At 29.3% G+C, this 17,244-nt stretch overlaps 3 protein-coding genes across 5 annotated transcripts; all 3 read left to right on the top strand.

The window, feature by feature from the left end:
- Positions 1-7,923: 7,923 nt before the first annotated feature.
- LOC111427290 (uncharacterized) lies at positions 7,924-9,542 on the top strand. Its single transcript, XM_023062351.2, has 5 exons — positions 7,924-8,439; positions 8,501-8,522; positions 8,827-8,892; positions 8,944-9,058; positions 9,121-9,542. Exons 1-5 carry the CDS (start codon positions 8,208-8,210, stop codon positions 9,304-9,306), a joined length of 621 nt encoding a protein of 206 aa, XP_022918119.1. The 5' UTR covers positions 7,924-8,207; the 3' UTR covers positions 9,307-9,542.
- Positions 9,543-9,611: 69 nt separating this feature from the next.
- On the top strand, positions 9,612-10,708 carry LOC111427263 (ADP-ribosylation factor related protein 1). Its single transcript, XM_023062302.2, has 4 exons — positions 9,612-9,854; positions 9,912-10,082; positions 10,167-10,248; positions 10,348-10,708. Exons 1-4 carry the CDS (start codon positions 9,762-9,764, stop codon positions 10,608-10,610), a joined length of 609 nt encoding a protein of 202 aa, XP_022918070.1. The 5' UTR covers positions 9,612-9,761; the 3' UTR covers positions 10,611-10,708.
- Positions 10,709-10,935: 227 nt separating this feature from the next.
- Positions 10,936-16,871, top strand: LOC111427183 (adaptor protein complex 1, gamma subunit). Of its 3 annotated transcripts, XM_023062181.2 has the most exons (16): positions 11,361-11,627; positions 11,686-11,780; positions 11,866-11,927; positions 12,306-12,447; positions 12,502-12,690; positions 12,743-12,981; positions 13,032-13,108; positions 13,250-13,273; positions 14,097-14,192; positions 14,244-14,789; positions 15,189-15,538; positions 15,597-15,834; positions 15,888-16,155; positions 16,205-16,371; positions 16,436-16,528; positions 16,584-16,871. In XM_023062181.2, the coding sequence occupies exons 2-16, from the start codon at positions 11,761-11,763 to the stop codon at positions 16,683-16,685; spliced, it is 2,613 nt and encodes an 870-aa protein (XP_022917949.1). In that variant the 5' UTR covers positions 11,361-11,627; positions 11,686-11,760; the 3' UTR covers positions 16,686-16,871. The 3 variants fall into 3 exon arrangements, with proteins under 3 accessions (XP_071050179.1, XP_071050180.1, XP_022917949.1); XM_071194078.1 differs by lacking the exons at positions 11,361-11,627; positions 11,686-11,780 and adding an exon at positions 10,936-11,092; XM_071194079.1 differs by lacking the exons at positions 11,361-11,627; positions 11,686-11,780; positions 13,250-13,273 and adding an exon at positions 10,936-11,092.
- Positions 16,872-17,244: the final 373 nt, after the last annotated feature.

The raw sequence follows: 17,244 nt of genomic DNA, 5'->3' as shown, positions 1-17,244 counted from the left end.
TAATAAAAGTTTTTTTTTATAACTTGAAAATTAAATTAAAATAGCATAAATAAATAATTAATAGATCTTAAGATATATATCTCCCACGAAATTGTGAATTGCCACAGTACATCTCTACAAAAATCGAAGTCAAGAAGGGATCAGAATCTAGAATGATTTGATGGAGTTCGCATCATAACATCACTAAACAAGAAGCGACGAGAAAGTCGCTTGGTATCTGGTTTTTGTATTTGGATTTTCTTTGCCAATCTTTCCTCACCCATCCTTTCAACATGATCCCTCCAGTATCTCTAACCTTTTTACGCAGGCTTAAACCTGTAATAGTTCTCAGGGTTCTCATATTTATGGCTCTCATAACTTGGTTATTTATGGTTCGCCTCTTACACAGGTTTTATAGAATTTGGCACGTCAAATACAACATTTGGACTTGTTGAAAATATAATTTAATAAATTAAATATTATTAAATTAATAATTGATAATTTTAATGTTTAAATCAAATTGATATATTCTCGATATTCATCCCGCTTAAAGGTTTTGTTTTCGTCCGCAACGAATCGTAAAATCGCCGGCCTAATAATTAATTGAAATCGAATAAATCCGAATACATTGATTACTTTTCCGGTTGGATTTTAAAATCCGTAATTAAAGGATTTCGTACAATAAAATTATTTATCGATTTTAAAACTCAACATGACTCGACTCTTGAAAAGTCCAAGATTTTTTATTGTTGTGACCAACAATAACATTTTTATATAGTATAACAAATGAAAGATAGGTACATTCTTTATTCTGACATGGATAGTTCTGGTAGGTCATTTCGCTTCAATGTTTTAATAGTTGCCCGATACAACAAATTTTTGCAAGTCGTTTTGGATGAACTTGCAGCCTTTTCAGGTATTTGGAACTTGACTGGACAATTACTTCTTTTACAGTAAGCGAGGTCTTGATGTAAGATGTAATTAGGTATGAAGCAAGGTGCGTTACATATTTGTCGAAGAACTTTAGACTGATATCGCTGCAGCTGTAAAATGTTTGATTCGCTAGCGGTGCCCCATAATTGAATACCGTATTTCCAAACAGGTTTCAGTATGGCAGTATATATAAGCCACAGAATTAACCAGAAATGACACTGATGTCGATTCGTTTGATGTTGACGGCATCTCGTTTTATGACCTCGATTTAAAATCCGCCATCTCATCTCAAGGAACAATAGACGTGATAGACATGTTGGATATGATAGATGGTTTTAAGTTTGGCTATAAGATCGTCATGCCATACTCTGTCGAAAGCCTATGACACGTCTAAAAAAGCTGCTGATCTCACTACTCTGTGCACTTGTTGTATAGTACCATGCTGTTTTCTAATCCCAAATTGATAGTTAAGAATTAACTTTTTGTTTACTATGATGCTCTGCATTCTCTTCAATAAGAGCTTTTCGAACTCTTGAAAGCAATGGAAGTAAGAAGCCACTTGTTTTTATTTGGTTTCAACACATAGACAAAGATAGTAATATAGATGAGGCTTGGTCTACTGCGCATCCAAAAAATCTTAACAGTTTTAATTGCGGCCATTTTTATCCAATATGACTGAGATAGCAATATACTACTGTCATTGTTTATGGCTGGGAAGTAGGGTGGAAGTAAGTTAGTTATTGTTTTGTCCTTTTTCACTTAAAACCTAACCTATAAGTGATATATTTAAAAATACCTATATCAATAACTTAATAGGCTAATTATATTGATTATATTGATAGATTACATTGTGTGTAATTGATTATAATCATATTAATATGGTGAATTGTTACGGTTGCAAGAAGGAGATTATTGTTCTTATTCTGAAATACTTTAAAACAATAAATTACTATAACAATATAGCAATTTAAAGAATTCTTTAAAAGAAATTAGAATAATTATCATTGAAGAAATTGTTTATTGTTTTCAATCACAGGGCATGTAATATATTGATATAATGGAATAAAATATTGAAATAAAAGCATTGCATAAAATGAGAAAAAAGAACTACCTGAAAAGAATAAGGTTTTTTCTTTGAAAAATGTAAAAATAGATTTGGGTCCCTAGCAGGTAAGAAAGGCCTACAAAACAAACATCTGAATGTATTTGTTGGTTGGGTAAAATATTTCTTTTAAAAGCAACATCACTCTTGATCTATCCGCCGTTGTAGTTGTTTCATTGTCTTAGCGTCTTCTTATTTTTCTTAGTGTTCTTATTATTTTTCTTAGTGTTTTTTAGTACATAGTTTATTTAGTTTATTTTTATAGTTGTTAGATTTTTGCGTTAGTTAGTGTTTCCTTAGAATAGTTTTTAAGTTTAGTTGTATAGCTTTTGGGTTTTAAATAGATTTAAATTAACGTTAAAACGTGTTAATTTACAAAGGTAAGTAAAACATTTTTCACTAGTTCCCATAATAATAGTGTATGTATAAACATTTATTGTTTTTGTTTAATTATTTTAATTTATTTTACAGTATGGCTTGTTGTGTGCCAAATTGTAAAAATGTTCAGAGGTTACTTCCTCCAGAGAGTGAAATATCATTTCACAGGTAATAATATAAAATTGTTTTAACCAAATATAAAAAGAAATAAATATAAAAATGAATAAAATTTTATGATGTAGATTACCTGAAGGCGAAATGTTTAAGAAATATTTGTTGCTTATTAGAATGGAACATTTGACATGGAAAAGTTCATTACGCATTTGTTCAGCACATTTCACTGAAGAAGATTTCATTGTAAAAGGTGGAAGAAAATGTTTAGGTCCTAATGCTCTACCTTTCCTTAATATTCCTGAGTCGGATCAAAGAATGGAAGATTCTATACTGCCGGAGATGAGTAGTTCGTAAGTTCGTTTTTATATGAATAAACTTTGCAATATAATTTATCTTTTATAATACAACTATTAATTAATTATAGAAGTGGAGATGGTAGTCGAAGAGGTTCTAAACGGTTAGTAATATTGATTTTTTCTAAAATTTTATTCCAATTATCATATGCTTTTAACATTTTAGGCAATTGGATTCATCTGGAAGCGGAACATCTAGTGGAACAAGAAGAAAGCGTGTGAAATTTATCCAAAGTATTCACAGTTACAGGTATACAGTCAATTTTGATTTAATTTTACTTTTTTTATTAACTCCCTAATGTTTTAGTTCTTCTTTAGAAAAATTTCGCAGCGTAAAACATAGAATAGGTAAAAAAATTGCTAAAAAGGATCAGAAATTAGCTTACCGAAAAAAAGTCATTAAAAGCCTTAGACAACAGATTCAGTCACTAAAACAAGTAATTGTAAAATTACGCAATGTTAATCTTGTTTCAACAACAGGCGTTGAGTATTTGGAAAGGTCATTGGATGGTGTACCGAAAAGTTTAATTTTACGCTACATAAAAAACAGCCAACGGGGCGCTATTACGAGAGAATTGTATCCCCCTGATCTGCGAAAATTTGCAATGACACTAAATTTTTTTTCAAGTAGAGCGTATGAATACGTTCGTAAAGAATTTAAATTGGCATTGCCACATCAAGCTACAATTAGAAAATGGTACACCGCTGTTAATTGTGAACCTGGTTTTCAGCAAATTTCATTAAATACATTGAATGCTATTACTAAGCAACAAGAATCAAAAGGCTTTAAAAACATATGTTCTTTAATGTTTGATGAAATTGCAATAAAGAAAAAAATAGACATCAATGGTTTTGGTTACGTGGATTTCGGTATACCAAGTGAAGATGATGACCGTGAACCAGCATCAGAGGCGTTAGTTTTTATGGTGGTTAGCTTGACGCAAAAATGGAAATTACCAATAGGATATTTTTTTATAAAATCCTTAAACGGACAAGAAAAAGCTAACCTCGTTAAAGAAGCGTTAATAAGATTAAATGAAGTAGGCGTCATAGTGCCATCAATTACGTGTGATGGACCAAATACCAATTTTGCAATGTTTAAAGAGTTAGGGTGTGACTGGTCAGATTTACGAAATATTAGACCATGTTTTAGTCATCCTACAACAAAAGAAAACGTTTATGCCATATTTGATGCAGCACATATGCTAAAGTTACTAAGAAACCATTTCTCAACATTAAATATTATAGTGGATGGCAGAAATGAAATGGTAAGATGGGATTACATTGTAAAGCTGCAAAAATTGCAAGAAGAAGAAGGTTTAAAAATAGCCGCAAAATTGAAAAAAAACCATATAAACTGGGAAAATCAAAAAATGAAGGTAAACAACATGCAGTAGAATTTAGAAAATGTTTTTTAACTAATTTTTGAAATTTTTTTAGGTCAATTTGGCTGCACAAGTATTTAGTAACAGTGTTGCTAAAGCCTTAGAATTTCTAAAAAACTGTTTGATGTTGGATGATTTTAAAGATAGTCAAGCAACTATCAACTTTTTAGAAAGAATTAATAATGTGTTTGACGTATTAAATTCAATTAACCCGTTTGGTAAAAATTTTAAATCTCCCCTTCGACAGGGAAACGAATTTTATTGGAGGCCATATTTATTAGGTGCCCAAAATGAATTATTATTATTAAGAGATAACTCGGGAAACTATTTATGCGCCTCAAGAAAAAAAACGCCCATAATTGGTATGTTAATAACAATAAGTTCAATTATTGGTATATACGACGAATTTGTAAAAACAAATAAAATTCCTTACCTGCTGACATACAAATGTAGTCAAGACCATTTGGAATTGTTTTTCTGTTGTGTAAGGTAAGCTAAGTAACTATATATGTACTAATAACTAGCTTAATATTGCTTTTTGTGTTTTTGGTAGGACAAGAAATGGGTGGAATAATAATCCTTCCTGTCAAGAATTTTATTATTCCTTTAAAAAACTGTTGTTACATGGCAATATTCCAAATTTAGAAGGAGGTAATGCAAAGGTACTGGATACGACAGTGGTATTAAGCATTCCATCATCCCTCGCTAAATATAATATTGTAACATGTAACACTAATCGATATAAAGAAATCGATATTAATTTATTGCAGGAACATGATTATATGTTACCAACTCAAATTCCTATAAGTATGTATGCAGAAAATGTTGTAACATACATATGTGGTTATGTAATAAGGATGACCACCAAAATTGTACATTGCAATATATGTTTAAATGCTCTCCATAATGACGATAGCCAGTCCAGCAACCAAAATTATAAATTTGTATTATTAAAAAATATGGGTAAATTATAAATTCCTTCTATTGAAACAGTACTAATTATATTGTTCATAATTTCAGGTGGATTGATAATACCATCGAGAGGGGTTGTCGATTTGTGTATGAACACAGAGACATTAATTAGAAAAATAATGTTCTTAACGGAAAATAAAATTCCAAGCGATAAAAACATTATAAATAATGTAACACAAACTATATTTGAAAAAACATCTGGAAATATTAATAATTTATTTCCGACATTAAAAAATCATTTTATGGAAAATGATATATTGGATGAACATCCATATTTTTTAATTAAAATAATTATAAAATCCTACGTCAAAATTCGATTGTACAATTTAGCCAAATTATACAATGAAAAAATGTTGGGTTCTCCTGTAAGGCAGAAGTTGAACAAACTTATATTATTTAGCCATCAATAAAAATTTTATAAAATAGAAGGCATTTTTATTATTTTCATATCTTATTTAATACTTTGACCGCCATTGCTTACCGAAACTAATCATTTCTTTGTTTTACTATTACAAAATGATCCTAGAACGAAAATACTTCCAATTTCTAAGTGCTAAAATGGTGTGAATATTACCTTGGAAATTAATTTACAAATTCCTATTACGGACCTGCTTCAACTGCTTTGCTAAATAGAGAAAGACGGTAAATGCTAATATATTCCTGTTGCAGTCACATTGGATAAAAATGGCCGCGACCAAAACTCTTAAGTTTTATTTCGTACGCGCAGGAACAAGCGCAATCTATATTCTTTTCTTTGTCTATGTTTCAACACCATAGTTATCTGGGACACTTTCCATTGTATCAGGAATGATCCAATCCGGTTATGAGATCGTAACCGGTCGATTTCTTAACTTTAGGGAGACAATGAGTCTTTTAAGTTCAGATAATTTAAATTTCTTTATCGGTGGGCCCGTTACATAAGAGACGCCCAGTGTAGTTTCATTTAGTTCTCTACGCTGGGATAATTCTGGGTGAATTAACCTAAAAATATATAAATAAAATAAAAAAATTGCTTTTTTGGGGTGATATAATTTTTTGTTATGGAAATATATTAAAACGTGGGAAGTTTGTTTTTAAATTTTAAACTGTTTAAAGGTCATCTCATAAATTTTACCGATTCAAAATGTTTTGAACACATTGAAGTCCTCCCCGGAGAAGCTGACCTATTCTAATATCACAACATATAGAAGTTTGTTTATAAACTGTACCAGATGTGAATTTTAAGTGGCAAACTGAATATAATAGCTGTTTATGGAGTCAATTTATTAATCGGGGGTAAATACACAAGAGTGAAAAATTAAAAATTAAATTATCCTGAATTAAAATCAAGCTCGAGTATATTTTAGTGAGATTAATACACGACAATTGCACAATTTATTGACAATTTTTAACTATTTATTAACTATTTTTGACTTAATTACACTTGTCAAAAATGTGACAGGTAAACAAAAGTATGTATCAGTACCTGATCAGTACCTTAAACGTAAAGGATTGTATCTCCATTATTTTAGGTTTTTTAGAAAACAAGGTTTAAAGTTTTATAATACTATTATAATAAGTTTTATAATAATTTAATTCGATATTGACAAAAACTGGAGTTACGATGAAAAAATGTCAAATCATTTTTGATAACATCAAATGAGCGTGATTGTGGATGAAACGTTGTTTTGACGTTTCAAGTTTAAAATAAATAATTCTAACTCTTGTCATAATTTTTACATTTCTCCTAAATGATTAGTTTCCTAAGATTTAGTAATTTTGTAATTTAACATTAAATAATTGCTCAAACAAACATAAAACATGTATTATTTTCTGACCCGCGTTGAATAATAGTTATTGCATGTACAATTACATTTATTCCCCTTCCCCATTACACTATCGTTTCACTTCTCCACATTTCCCTTCTGCTTAATTCCACAACACAAAGATCCTTCTAGACAATTTACTATAATGAGTTTCGGCTGCGGATCCGTCGACGTCGTTTTCGTCTTGGTCGAAACTTCTCTAAAACGAATTGATGCATCCAACAACTCTTTAAACTCTCCTCCCCCTCGCCCCACCCTACTTTATTCAGCCACCTTTTCTAGTACTATATATGCTATATATACCACGGCAAACTACCGCGTCACGTTTCCGGAACTTTCATAACGACACATTTCTCCTTTCTGGAGTATGTTACAGTTGTCCGGAAACGCGTGCATTATGTGTTTTACAAAGGGAATGTGTGCGAGGGAACGATATGAAAGTGATGTTCGATGACATACAAACGGAATAAGCTTTATGTAATCGTTTTATTGTTACTTCCTCTAAAACGACGTTGGATTAAAAAAACTTTAATTTTTGTTGAAGTTTGATTTTATCGCCATCTACGTTTTAAAAATAGTATTTCACAAAAATTAAAGTAGATTTCTGTCATTTAAAATGTCAATTCTGACATTAAACGTCACATTTTGATTTTTCATCAAAAATTATAAAAATTATAATAATAATTTCTCTCCCCCAATAATAAATTCAATTAATTTCATTTTATAAAGAATCCTAAAACGATTAAATTTTAGAATTAAAAATGACATCATACCTAATAATAAAGTTTTTAACAATAATAAATTTCAATGATAATCGTTTTTAGTCGTACGAATATTACATAAACTTATTTATGACACGATTACAAACAAGGAAAAGTATATTTCTTATCAATTTCAAGATAAAGAAACGCCTATTTCAACAAAAATACCTATTTCCTCAAACGTTATTATATTTATGCTAATTACATTCTTTATGACATCACCGATTGCGTTCTCATCATTGTCCGGAGTCGCTTCGAATTCTCGGTGATTCTATTCGGTGTGTTGAAGGAGTTTAAGAGTTCTATATCAGTTGTATTTGAGAAAGTGAGATCACCGCGTTCGGAGTTAGTCAGAGTGTTCCTTTTCCTTGTAGCGAAATACTTTCGTCTTGTTTGGGTGTGAATAGTTGTTTAAGTTTTTAATTATGTCTAAGTCGAAAGTTAACAAAGAATTCGTTAAGAAGCCAGCAGAATTTTTTCAAAATTCGACGACAAATTTTTTGGAGAATGAAAGAAGTTTTGTATTAATTGAGAGAGGTTGTGTAAATAAAGATAATGAAGGTGTTAAAATTAAAGAAAAGGAACTTGGGGAAGTTAAGAAAGAATCGGAATTTTCCAAAAAAAGTTTAAATAATTTTTTAGAAAACGAAAGATATTGTAAGATAAATTAATTTATTTATAAAATTGATGTAATAAAGTTTATTATTTTTTTTTTTAGATGAATCAAAGAATTTAGATGAGTAAGTATCAATTAGAACATAATCTTTTTAAATTCAAATTTTAATTTTAATCCAGTTTTAACATTTACAAAGTGAGTTTTTTTAATTTCTTTCTCTCTCCAATTCATCACTACAAAAATCTCATCATGTCAGAACATTCTGCAGAAATAATAAATAAACCGAAATTAATCCCAGCTAAAATAAAATTGGATGAAGATGGAAATTTAAAATTAAAAATTCTTCAAAAGCCGGTTATAATGTTGATTAATTAATCTTACAAAGGTAAAAAAACAATTTTTATTCATTATTCTTTTTACTTTTGCAGAAACCACCAAAAACCAATTTCCCAATCGCAAGAACGATACGTTTTTTCATCAGGAAGTTTACAAAGGTTTGATTAAACTCAAATCTCTCAACTACATCATTAATTATATTCTTTTAGATATGTAACAACATGCTATTTTCAACCGAAACAAATTCCTGTTTCTTATTCGGAAACCATGATTTTAAAAATTGGATCTTCAAAAAAGAAGTTTTTTGAATCTGTTTATTGCAAGGTAAGTGTATGTTTGTTTCATCCTATTATTTTTAAAATTAATATGTTTCTTTTTCTGAATAGAATACTTTGCTTCCAAGTAAATGGTCTGAATCGATGCATACAACAATTAAACGAGAGACTGAACCAAAAACACTCCAAACATCAGAAATTTATATTCCCATCGAAAAATCAACATTTAATTATGTTTCGTTGGAACCTCAACAAATCATAGCTCAAGAAGTTGCTCAAGAAATAACGGCTGTTTAAATTAACAACGTTATAATTATGACTTGATATATTATTTATCATTAAGGTCTAAGTTAACCAATTAATTAATCTTTAAGCTAATAGAAAAAGGGTTAATTTATAAAAATTGACAGATTAATTTAATATGTTAGCGACATCTACATTTAAGTGATTGAACTATATACTTAAACTGTAAATTTTTTTAAAATTAATATTTTTATAAAGTACTCAAAAATTAAACATTCCAAATCAATAAATTATTTATTTTTATTTATTAAAAAAAAATAACGTTTAAAATTATGCAACCAATTTAACAATTTCGAACTGTCATACGTCATTCCTATCATTATCATAAGAAATTTAGCGAAATTAACAACCAAATGTTATCTCGTAAAGGTGATGGTTAGTTGATAATTTCATGTTTTAACAAAAGAGCTGACACCTCAAATGCTTCCAAACGTATCGTACTCGTTAAAATGTACACGCTTTTGCACGGTTTCTATAGGTATATGGTCCAAAAAGATGAGTATTGCGTCCTCATACTTGGATTGGACAACGCTGGTAAAACCGTAAGTTATATTTACAAACGGTAACGTTTAAAACAAAAAGAATAATGAAATTATTAGACGTACTTAGAAGCCGCCAAAACAAAACTAACCAAAAACTATCGAGGCATTCATCCGAGTAAAATAACCACAACCGTTGGATTAAACATTGGGAAAATCGAATTGTCAGGAGTTAGATTAAATTTTTGGGACTTGGGTGGTCAAACCGAATTACAATCCTTATGGGATAAGGTATTTTTCTTAATTCATTTAATCTTGACATCTGTCATTAATTTTAGGTTATATTCTAATTTATTTTATTTACCACTTTTTTAGTATTATGCAGAATCCCATGCAATCATATATATTGTTGACTCAAACGATCGTGAACGTATAGATGAATCAAAAGAAACATTCGGTTAGTAAAAATAAATAACTTTATTATTATGTTATACCAGGAATTTTATATAACTCGCTTGCATCTTAAGTGAAATTCACCGTATAAATACGTTTTTAGACAAAATGATAGCGAATGAGAACTTACAAGGTGTCCCTTTATTAGTCCTTGCAAATAAACAGGATATTCCCGATTGTATGGGCGTTCGTGAGGTAAAACCAATTTTTAATAAAAACGCTCATTTGATCGGGAAACGGGATTGTATGGTAATGCCTGTTTCTGCGTTAACCGGCGAGGGGGTCGATGAAGGTATAAGATGGCTTGTGGATTGTGTTAAAAGGAATAGTATATTAAGAACTCCAAGGAACAATGAAAATACATAAAAAATGCATTAATTTTCCTATATTTATTTAAAAAGTAAGAAAATCGTTGTAAATATACATATATTTATATTATTTTTTAATAAAAATTTAAAATTATATATATTTTTATTTATTATTTCGATAACCTTAAAAGAAATATATAGGAAATTGATATCTCGGTTTGTTTTCTAAAAATAAACATTTTCCATATTTAATACATAATGTTTAGCGTTTACATATGAAATATTTTAATGAAATTCCTTTAAGCGTTTCCACCTGTATTATTTTTGTTTCGCAACATATTGGAATAATAAAAATATCTTATCATTTTGTTTGGACTAATCGTGGAGGTCTGTGTGAGTGTGTGTAACGAGATAAAACGTGTGAAACCGCTTAAAGAATTATAATTTTCGTGTTTTCGGATTTCCCATCGAAATTTACAACAATATGTATCCTTATTACGAAAACGAATGGAGCGTTTTACCACCTGAACTGAATAGAAGGTAAGTAATAATCAACATTTTACCATTATTTTTGTGTAAATCACCCAAAAAAATCATTAATCAAAATGAAACTTATGTTAGCACCTGTACATTACATAGAAGTACACAAAACTTAATTATTTTACTAACTTATATTAAAAATTGCTTAATAAGTATCAGAAGTATATTAGTTAGAACTAATTAATTAAATTAAAGCAAATTTTTGAATATAAAAATTAATTTGGACGAAATCACATTTAAATTTTAAAACAGGTGTAAGTTGGCGATTGTGATTGTGACGTCACGCGTCGGCCATGTTGATTTGGTTAGTTGTCAAAAGACGTCGAACGGGGATGGTCTGAAAAAAACATTAAAAGAGAAAAATAAAATTATAGCCGGGGGGTTACTTTTCCAAAAAATACATTTTTTCAGTTTACCTTAAATAGTTTTTCGTTCGTGATTCCAATGAACGCGACACTTAGTGCTTAAAAACGGGGTCAATCGCCTGTATAAAAAAAAAACTTACGTCTCGTTACACCTCGATTCAACCTTACAGGTGACTGCTAACTAAATAATTGATTAAATTGATTTGTTAACCCAATTTTTGTAAATAGATCAAAATATCGTCGTCGTAGTAAACACTCACGTGTAAAGTGTGGTTTCGTTTTCTATTATAAAAAAAAAACAACATGAACGCATCAGAGCAAGGGTAATTTATATTTTATACTGCAGTAGTTAAATATTTTATAACTTTATTTCAATTTTGAATCGATTTTTATTTTTCATTTTCACAGATTTAATCCGGCGTTTAATATAACAGCCATAAAACAAGTTTTAACCGAAGCTGTTGAAAGAGGTTGGTGTTTTAATTTTTATGTATTATTAAAACCACTAAACCCATATTGTTGTTAATTTAAATTAGATTTGTGTAATATAAATAATCTAACCTTAAATATTTGAAATGTCTACTTGTCATATTTGTATCTGTCAAAATTTGAGGTTATAAAAACAATTATATCTTCATAAAGAAATTAATTTCGATTTTTAAGATTTTTTTTTATATTTAATAAATTATTTAGTAATTAATTGAATTAAATATATTCAGTGTAAATAAAATTTACTTAATCTATAATTTTAAATCGTATTACATTTCTTGTCAAAATTTAAGGTTAGGATTAATATAAATTACGATATTAAAAGATTCGTTTTAAATTCATAATTTATTTGTGTTTAGTACGAATGCCGACCCCAATGCGTTTACGAGACCTTATACGGCAAATTCGAGCTGCTAGAACGGCAGCTGAAGAACGTAGCGTAGTTAATAAAGAATGCGCATGTATTAGATCAACTTTTCGTGAAGAAGATTCCGTTTGGAGGTATGTTTCGATTAAGTTCGTTTTGTAACATCCATAGTTTCTTTTGTATTTTAGATGTCGCAATATTGCAAAACTTCTTTATATACACATGTTGGGTTATCCCGCTCATTTTGGTCAATTGGAATGCTTGAAATTGATAGCAAGTCCACGTTTTACCGATAAAAGAATTGGTTATCTTGGGGCAATGTTGCTTTTGGATGAACGGCAGGATGTACATCTCTTAATAACGAATTGTTTAAAAAAGTAATAAATTTTTTTAACGTTTTAATTTTTTTTATATTATTAAATTTTTTAGCGATTTGAATTCAACTACACAATTCGCGGTTGGTTTAGCTTTGTGTACATTGGGGGCTATCGCTTCTCCAGAAATGGCAAGAGATTTAGCGGGGGAAGTTGAAAGATTGATGAAGTCGCCGAATGCTTATGTAAAAAAGAAAGCGGCATTATGTGCATATAGGATTATTAAAAGAGTTCCAGAGTTGATGGAGATCTTTTTGCCAGCAACCCGAAGTTTATTATCAGAAAAAAATCACGGTATAAAAAAATTTAATTTGAAGTACTTTTAATTTATTTATTTCTTTTAGGGGTGTTAATAACTGGAGTTACCTTAATCATTGAGATGTGCCAGAATAGTCCTGATACCTTAGAACATTTTAAAAAGGTAAAAATATTTTTAATTAAAAGTGAGGTTAAATTTTCCTGTCAAATTTTTTTTGAGGTTATCTAATTTAGATTTTTATATAAAAATTATTCAAAAATGCTACTAAAGTTTGAATCAAATAAATTTGTAGTTTATTTTCAGGTTTCCATTTCAAACAATCGCAGTGTATGTATATTTTCGTTAACATTAAAAGTGTAATCGCTTTTAAAAACATTTTGATGTCTCGTTTATGATGTTAATTACACAGTTGGACACAATTTCAACTTTACTCTACCCTTTCGTTTTAATTATTTTGTGTGGGTGATAAATAATAAGAAAAATATAGTTTTAATGTGTGGGCTAGTCCAAAAGCTTGCGTTTTCTTTTATCAAAAAGCACATTACAGTGAATTTTACTTAAAATGCAATATGCAAAAATATATTTCCATAGAAACCAAGGCGCGCCTACTTATTTCTCCCACATAAATTCGACATGTCTGAATGTTTCTATTTCTAGGTCTAATGTTATATAGTTCTAATGACAGTTGTGGGTAGCGCTAGTTAACATAAGATATCAATTTTGGCTGTACCAAATTCAGAAAAACGTCCTCTTTCATATTCCGTAATAAAAATAGGGGATTGCTATTTAAAAAAATAGCGATGGCGTCATAATTAGTTTAAAAATTGCGGAAAAATTTAAATAAATAAATAAAATTCTATAAACCATTTTTAATTGTTTTAACGAATTTATCCATTATTTTTTGGAAGCACTTTAGATGAAATTCCTGGTATATATTTTTTTTATTAATATAAACCTATACAATTAAACAATTCTGAGGATAGAACAAAGTTAAAATTAAATTATAAATACACTGTGTGTAGTTCTTGTTTTTATTGTGTGTCATCGTCATCTTAAATTTAGAATAAAAAACTGTTTATTTTAGTTTATTGTTAAAAAAATATTTATTATTATTTAATCACATCTTTTTTCTATAAAATAATTGTTTTAGATCGTTCCAAATTTGGTGCGGATATTAAAAAATCTTATCCTGGCCGGATATTCACCAGAACATGATGTTTCCGGAGTTAGCGATCCATTCCTTCAGGTAAAAAATGATTTTAAAATAATTAATTATAATAATTGTATATTTAAATAGGTGAAAATCTTAAAACTTCTAAGAGTGTTAGGCAGAAACGATCCAGATGCTTCAGAAGCAATGAATGACATTTTAGCTCAAGTCGCAACAAATACGGAAACAAGTAAAAATGTTGGAAATACAATTTTATACGAAACGGTTCTATCGATTATGGATATTAAGTCAGAGGGAGGATTGCGAGTTTTAGCTGTGAACATTCTCGGAAGATTTCTATTAAATAACGATAAAAATATCCGATACGTTGCTTTGAACACTTTATTAAAAACTGTTCACGTTGATACCTCGGCTGTCCAAAGACATCGTTCGACGATTTTAGAATGTTTAAAGGATCCCGATGTCTCAATAAGGCGACGCGCTATGGAATTGTCGTTTGCTTTGGTTAATTCGCAGAATATCAGGACAATGATGAAGGAGATGTTGGCGTTTTTAGATAAATCCGATCCCGAATTTAAAGCTCAGTGCTCTTCGAAAATTGTTCATGCAGCCGAGAGATTTGCACCAAATAAACGGTGGCATTTAGATACTTTATTAAAAGTATTAGTAGCTGTAAGTAATTACAACTAATAATCATTATTCACGGGTAATCATCTTGACAGACTAATATTAATTATTTTAAACGTCAAAATTTCAAAAAACGTCAATTTAATTTAATTTTTTAGGACTTTCTAAAGGTTTGACATTAAAAAAACCCAAGCAAATTCCTTTTTCATATGATTTAAGCATGAATTAATTAATTTTCGTAAAAAAAACGACGTTTCTTAAAATTGACATTTAATATTGACAAATTGTTGTGAAGTTGGTTATAGTTGGTAACATTGACTTTGTGTCACATTGACGTTTAAACTTTATTCAAAAATTTATTTAAAAAATAAATTTATGGAATCAATTTCAATCATATTTCAATACTCATTGACGAAAGTTTACAATTAAAATTATTTTTTTAAGGCTGGTAATTATTTAAGAGATGATGTAATCACATGTACAATACAACTAATATCGGAAAGTACACCTCAACAAGCATACATAACCTATCAACTTTGGAAGGCTTTAGAAGAAGACACAATGGATAAACAACCTTTAACGCAAGTTGCAACATGGGCTATTGGCGAATATGGTGATTTATTATTAACAGGGAACATAGACATTGATAATGATGTCTTTGAAAGACCGAATGAGGATAAAGTAATCGATGTTTATCAACGATTACTTTGGTCACCTCAAAATACGCCCACAACCAAACAATACACCTTGTTATCATTAACCAAATTAAGCACGCGATTTCCAAACAGTAATCAGTAAGAAAAAGAATTTTTTGAGGTTAGCTTTTTAAAAAATAATTTTTTCTTTTATTAGTAAAATCCAACAAATTGTTAGTTCGTTTTGTTCGAATTTACACATTGAGTTGCAACAACGCGGCGTTGAATTTACCCAATTATTTGGAAAATACGGACATTTAAGACCTGCCTTGTTAGAACGGATGCCTCCAATGGAACCTACAAGTAAAGAGGGCGAAATTCAAACTAACGGAGATATCGAATCTCCAGAAACTAAAGTCGATGATAGTCCAACTCGTAATATCAATAATGATTCAGTAAGTTTTTAATAATTTAGTTATTTTTTTTAATCTAATTGATTTATTTATAGAACGCGTTGTTGGATTTATTGGGTTCAGATCCTTCTGATATGGAAATAATAAAACCAAGTAGTACATCGATTCCAATTCAACCCGTTTCGAAGAGTAACAATCAAGATTTGTTGGACTTATTGGGAGATTTAGATTTGTCGCCATCGATTCCACCTGCAGACACCGGATTAACATTAATATCAGAAAACAATAATCCAACCATTCCAATCACAAATACAAACTCTAATTTTCTTACCGGCGATTTCTTTAATACCAACATTACAAATGGTTAGAATGAATTTCGAATTAACTTTTTCATTAATTTAATTTCTTTTAGAGAAAAATGTGCCTATGATAACTGCTTTTGATAAGAATGGATTAAAAATAACATTTTCTCTTGAAAAAATCCCTGATACAAATAACACATTGTCCATAAACGTTTCTGCTACCAATTCAACACTGTCCAATATGACTGACTTTTTATTCCAAGCAGCTGTACCAAGAGTAAGTTAAGAATATAATATATATATCGTTTCAAAACATTATCTTTTTTCTTTCTTTTTTTTAGACATTCCAAATTCAAATGTTATCGCCTTCAGGAACTGTGATAGTTCCAAACGGTGAAATAACACAGATTTTAAGAATTGTTAATCCCAATAGGGTAATGTTTCTTTGTCGTTTCTAAATTTCGTTTTTAAATTAGTTCATATTTGTAGAATATTTTAAAAATGAGGATACGAATTTCATACACAATCGGTGGAATGGCAGTTCAAGAGCAAACGGAAGTTAATAACTTCCCAAACACCATTTGGGATTGACAGGAAACGGGGTGAAATCTTTTCTTTTGTGAATTGGTGAATTATGAAATTAAAAAAATGAGATGAAAGAATATCTAACACGTGGAGATATATACATACATAATTTTTTCTATTTCTTAGATTTAGTTATTTTTTAGTGATATAATACTGTAAATATACATAAAAAAAGGATACTTAATTATTATATATGAGGCCTTTTGTAACGTAATTCCTTACTTTTCTCAAACTCGTTTATTCGCCCCGCATTATATTATAAAAAGAAGTATTTTGGCCAGAATTATTACATAACCTAGTATTTTTTTTTCTTTTTTAATCACCGTTTATTTGATTTCTTTAATTCTTGCTCTGCTTTGTTGATATGTTATCATGTTGTTTGCGTCCATCCTTAGATTTAATAATAAAAAAATGTAAATATATATTATTAAAAACCATTTTATTTAGTATTTATTTCTAACTCCCTAAAATTAATTAATACATTTTTTTATAGGTTATGTATTTTTATTTCAATATTTCTTTTTGAAAATCGCGAAAAAATAAGCTTTGTGTTTAATGAAATTGT

This window comes from Onthophagus taurus, chromosome 2, assembly GCF_036711975.1.
Source record: "Onthophagus taurus isolate NC chromosome 2, IU_Otau_3.0, whole genome shotgun sequence".
In the NCBI taxonomy this organism is placed as follows: Eukaryota; Metazoa; Arthropoda; class Insecta; order Coleoptera; family Scarabaeidae; genus Onthophagus; species Onthophagus taurus.
Note: the sequence above shows the minus strand (reverse complement) of the source record. Positions and strands in the feature narration are given on the sequence as shown.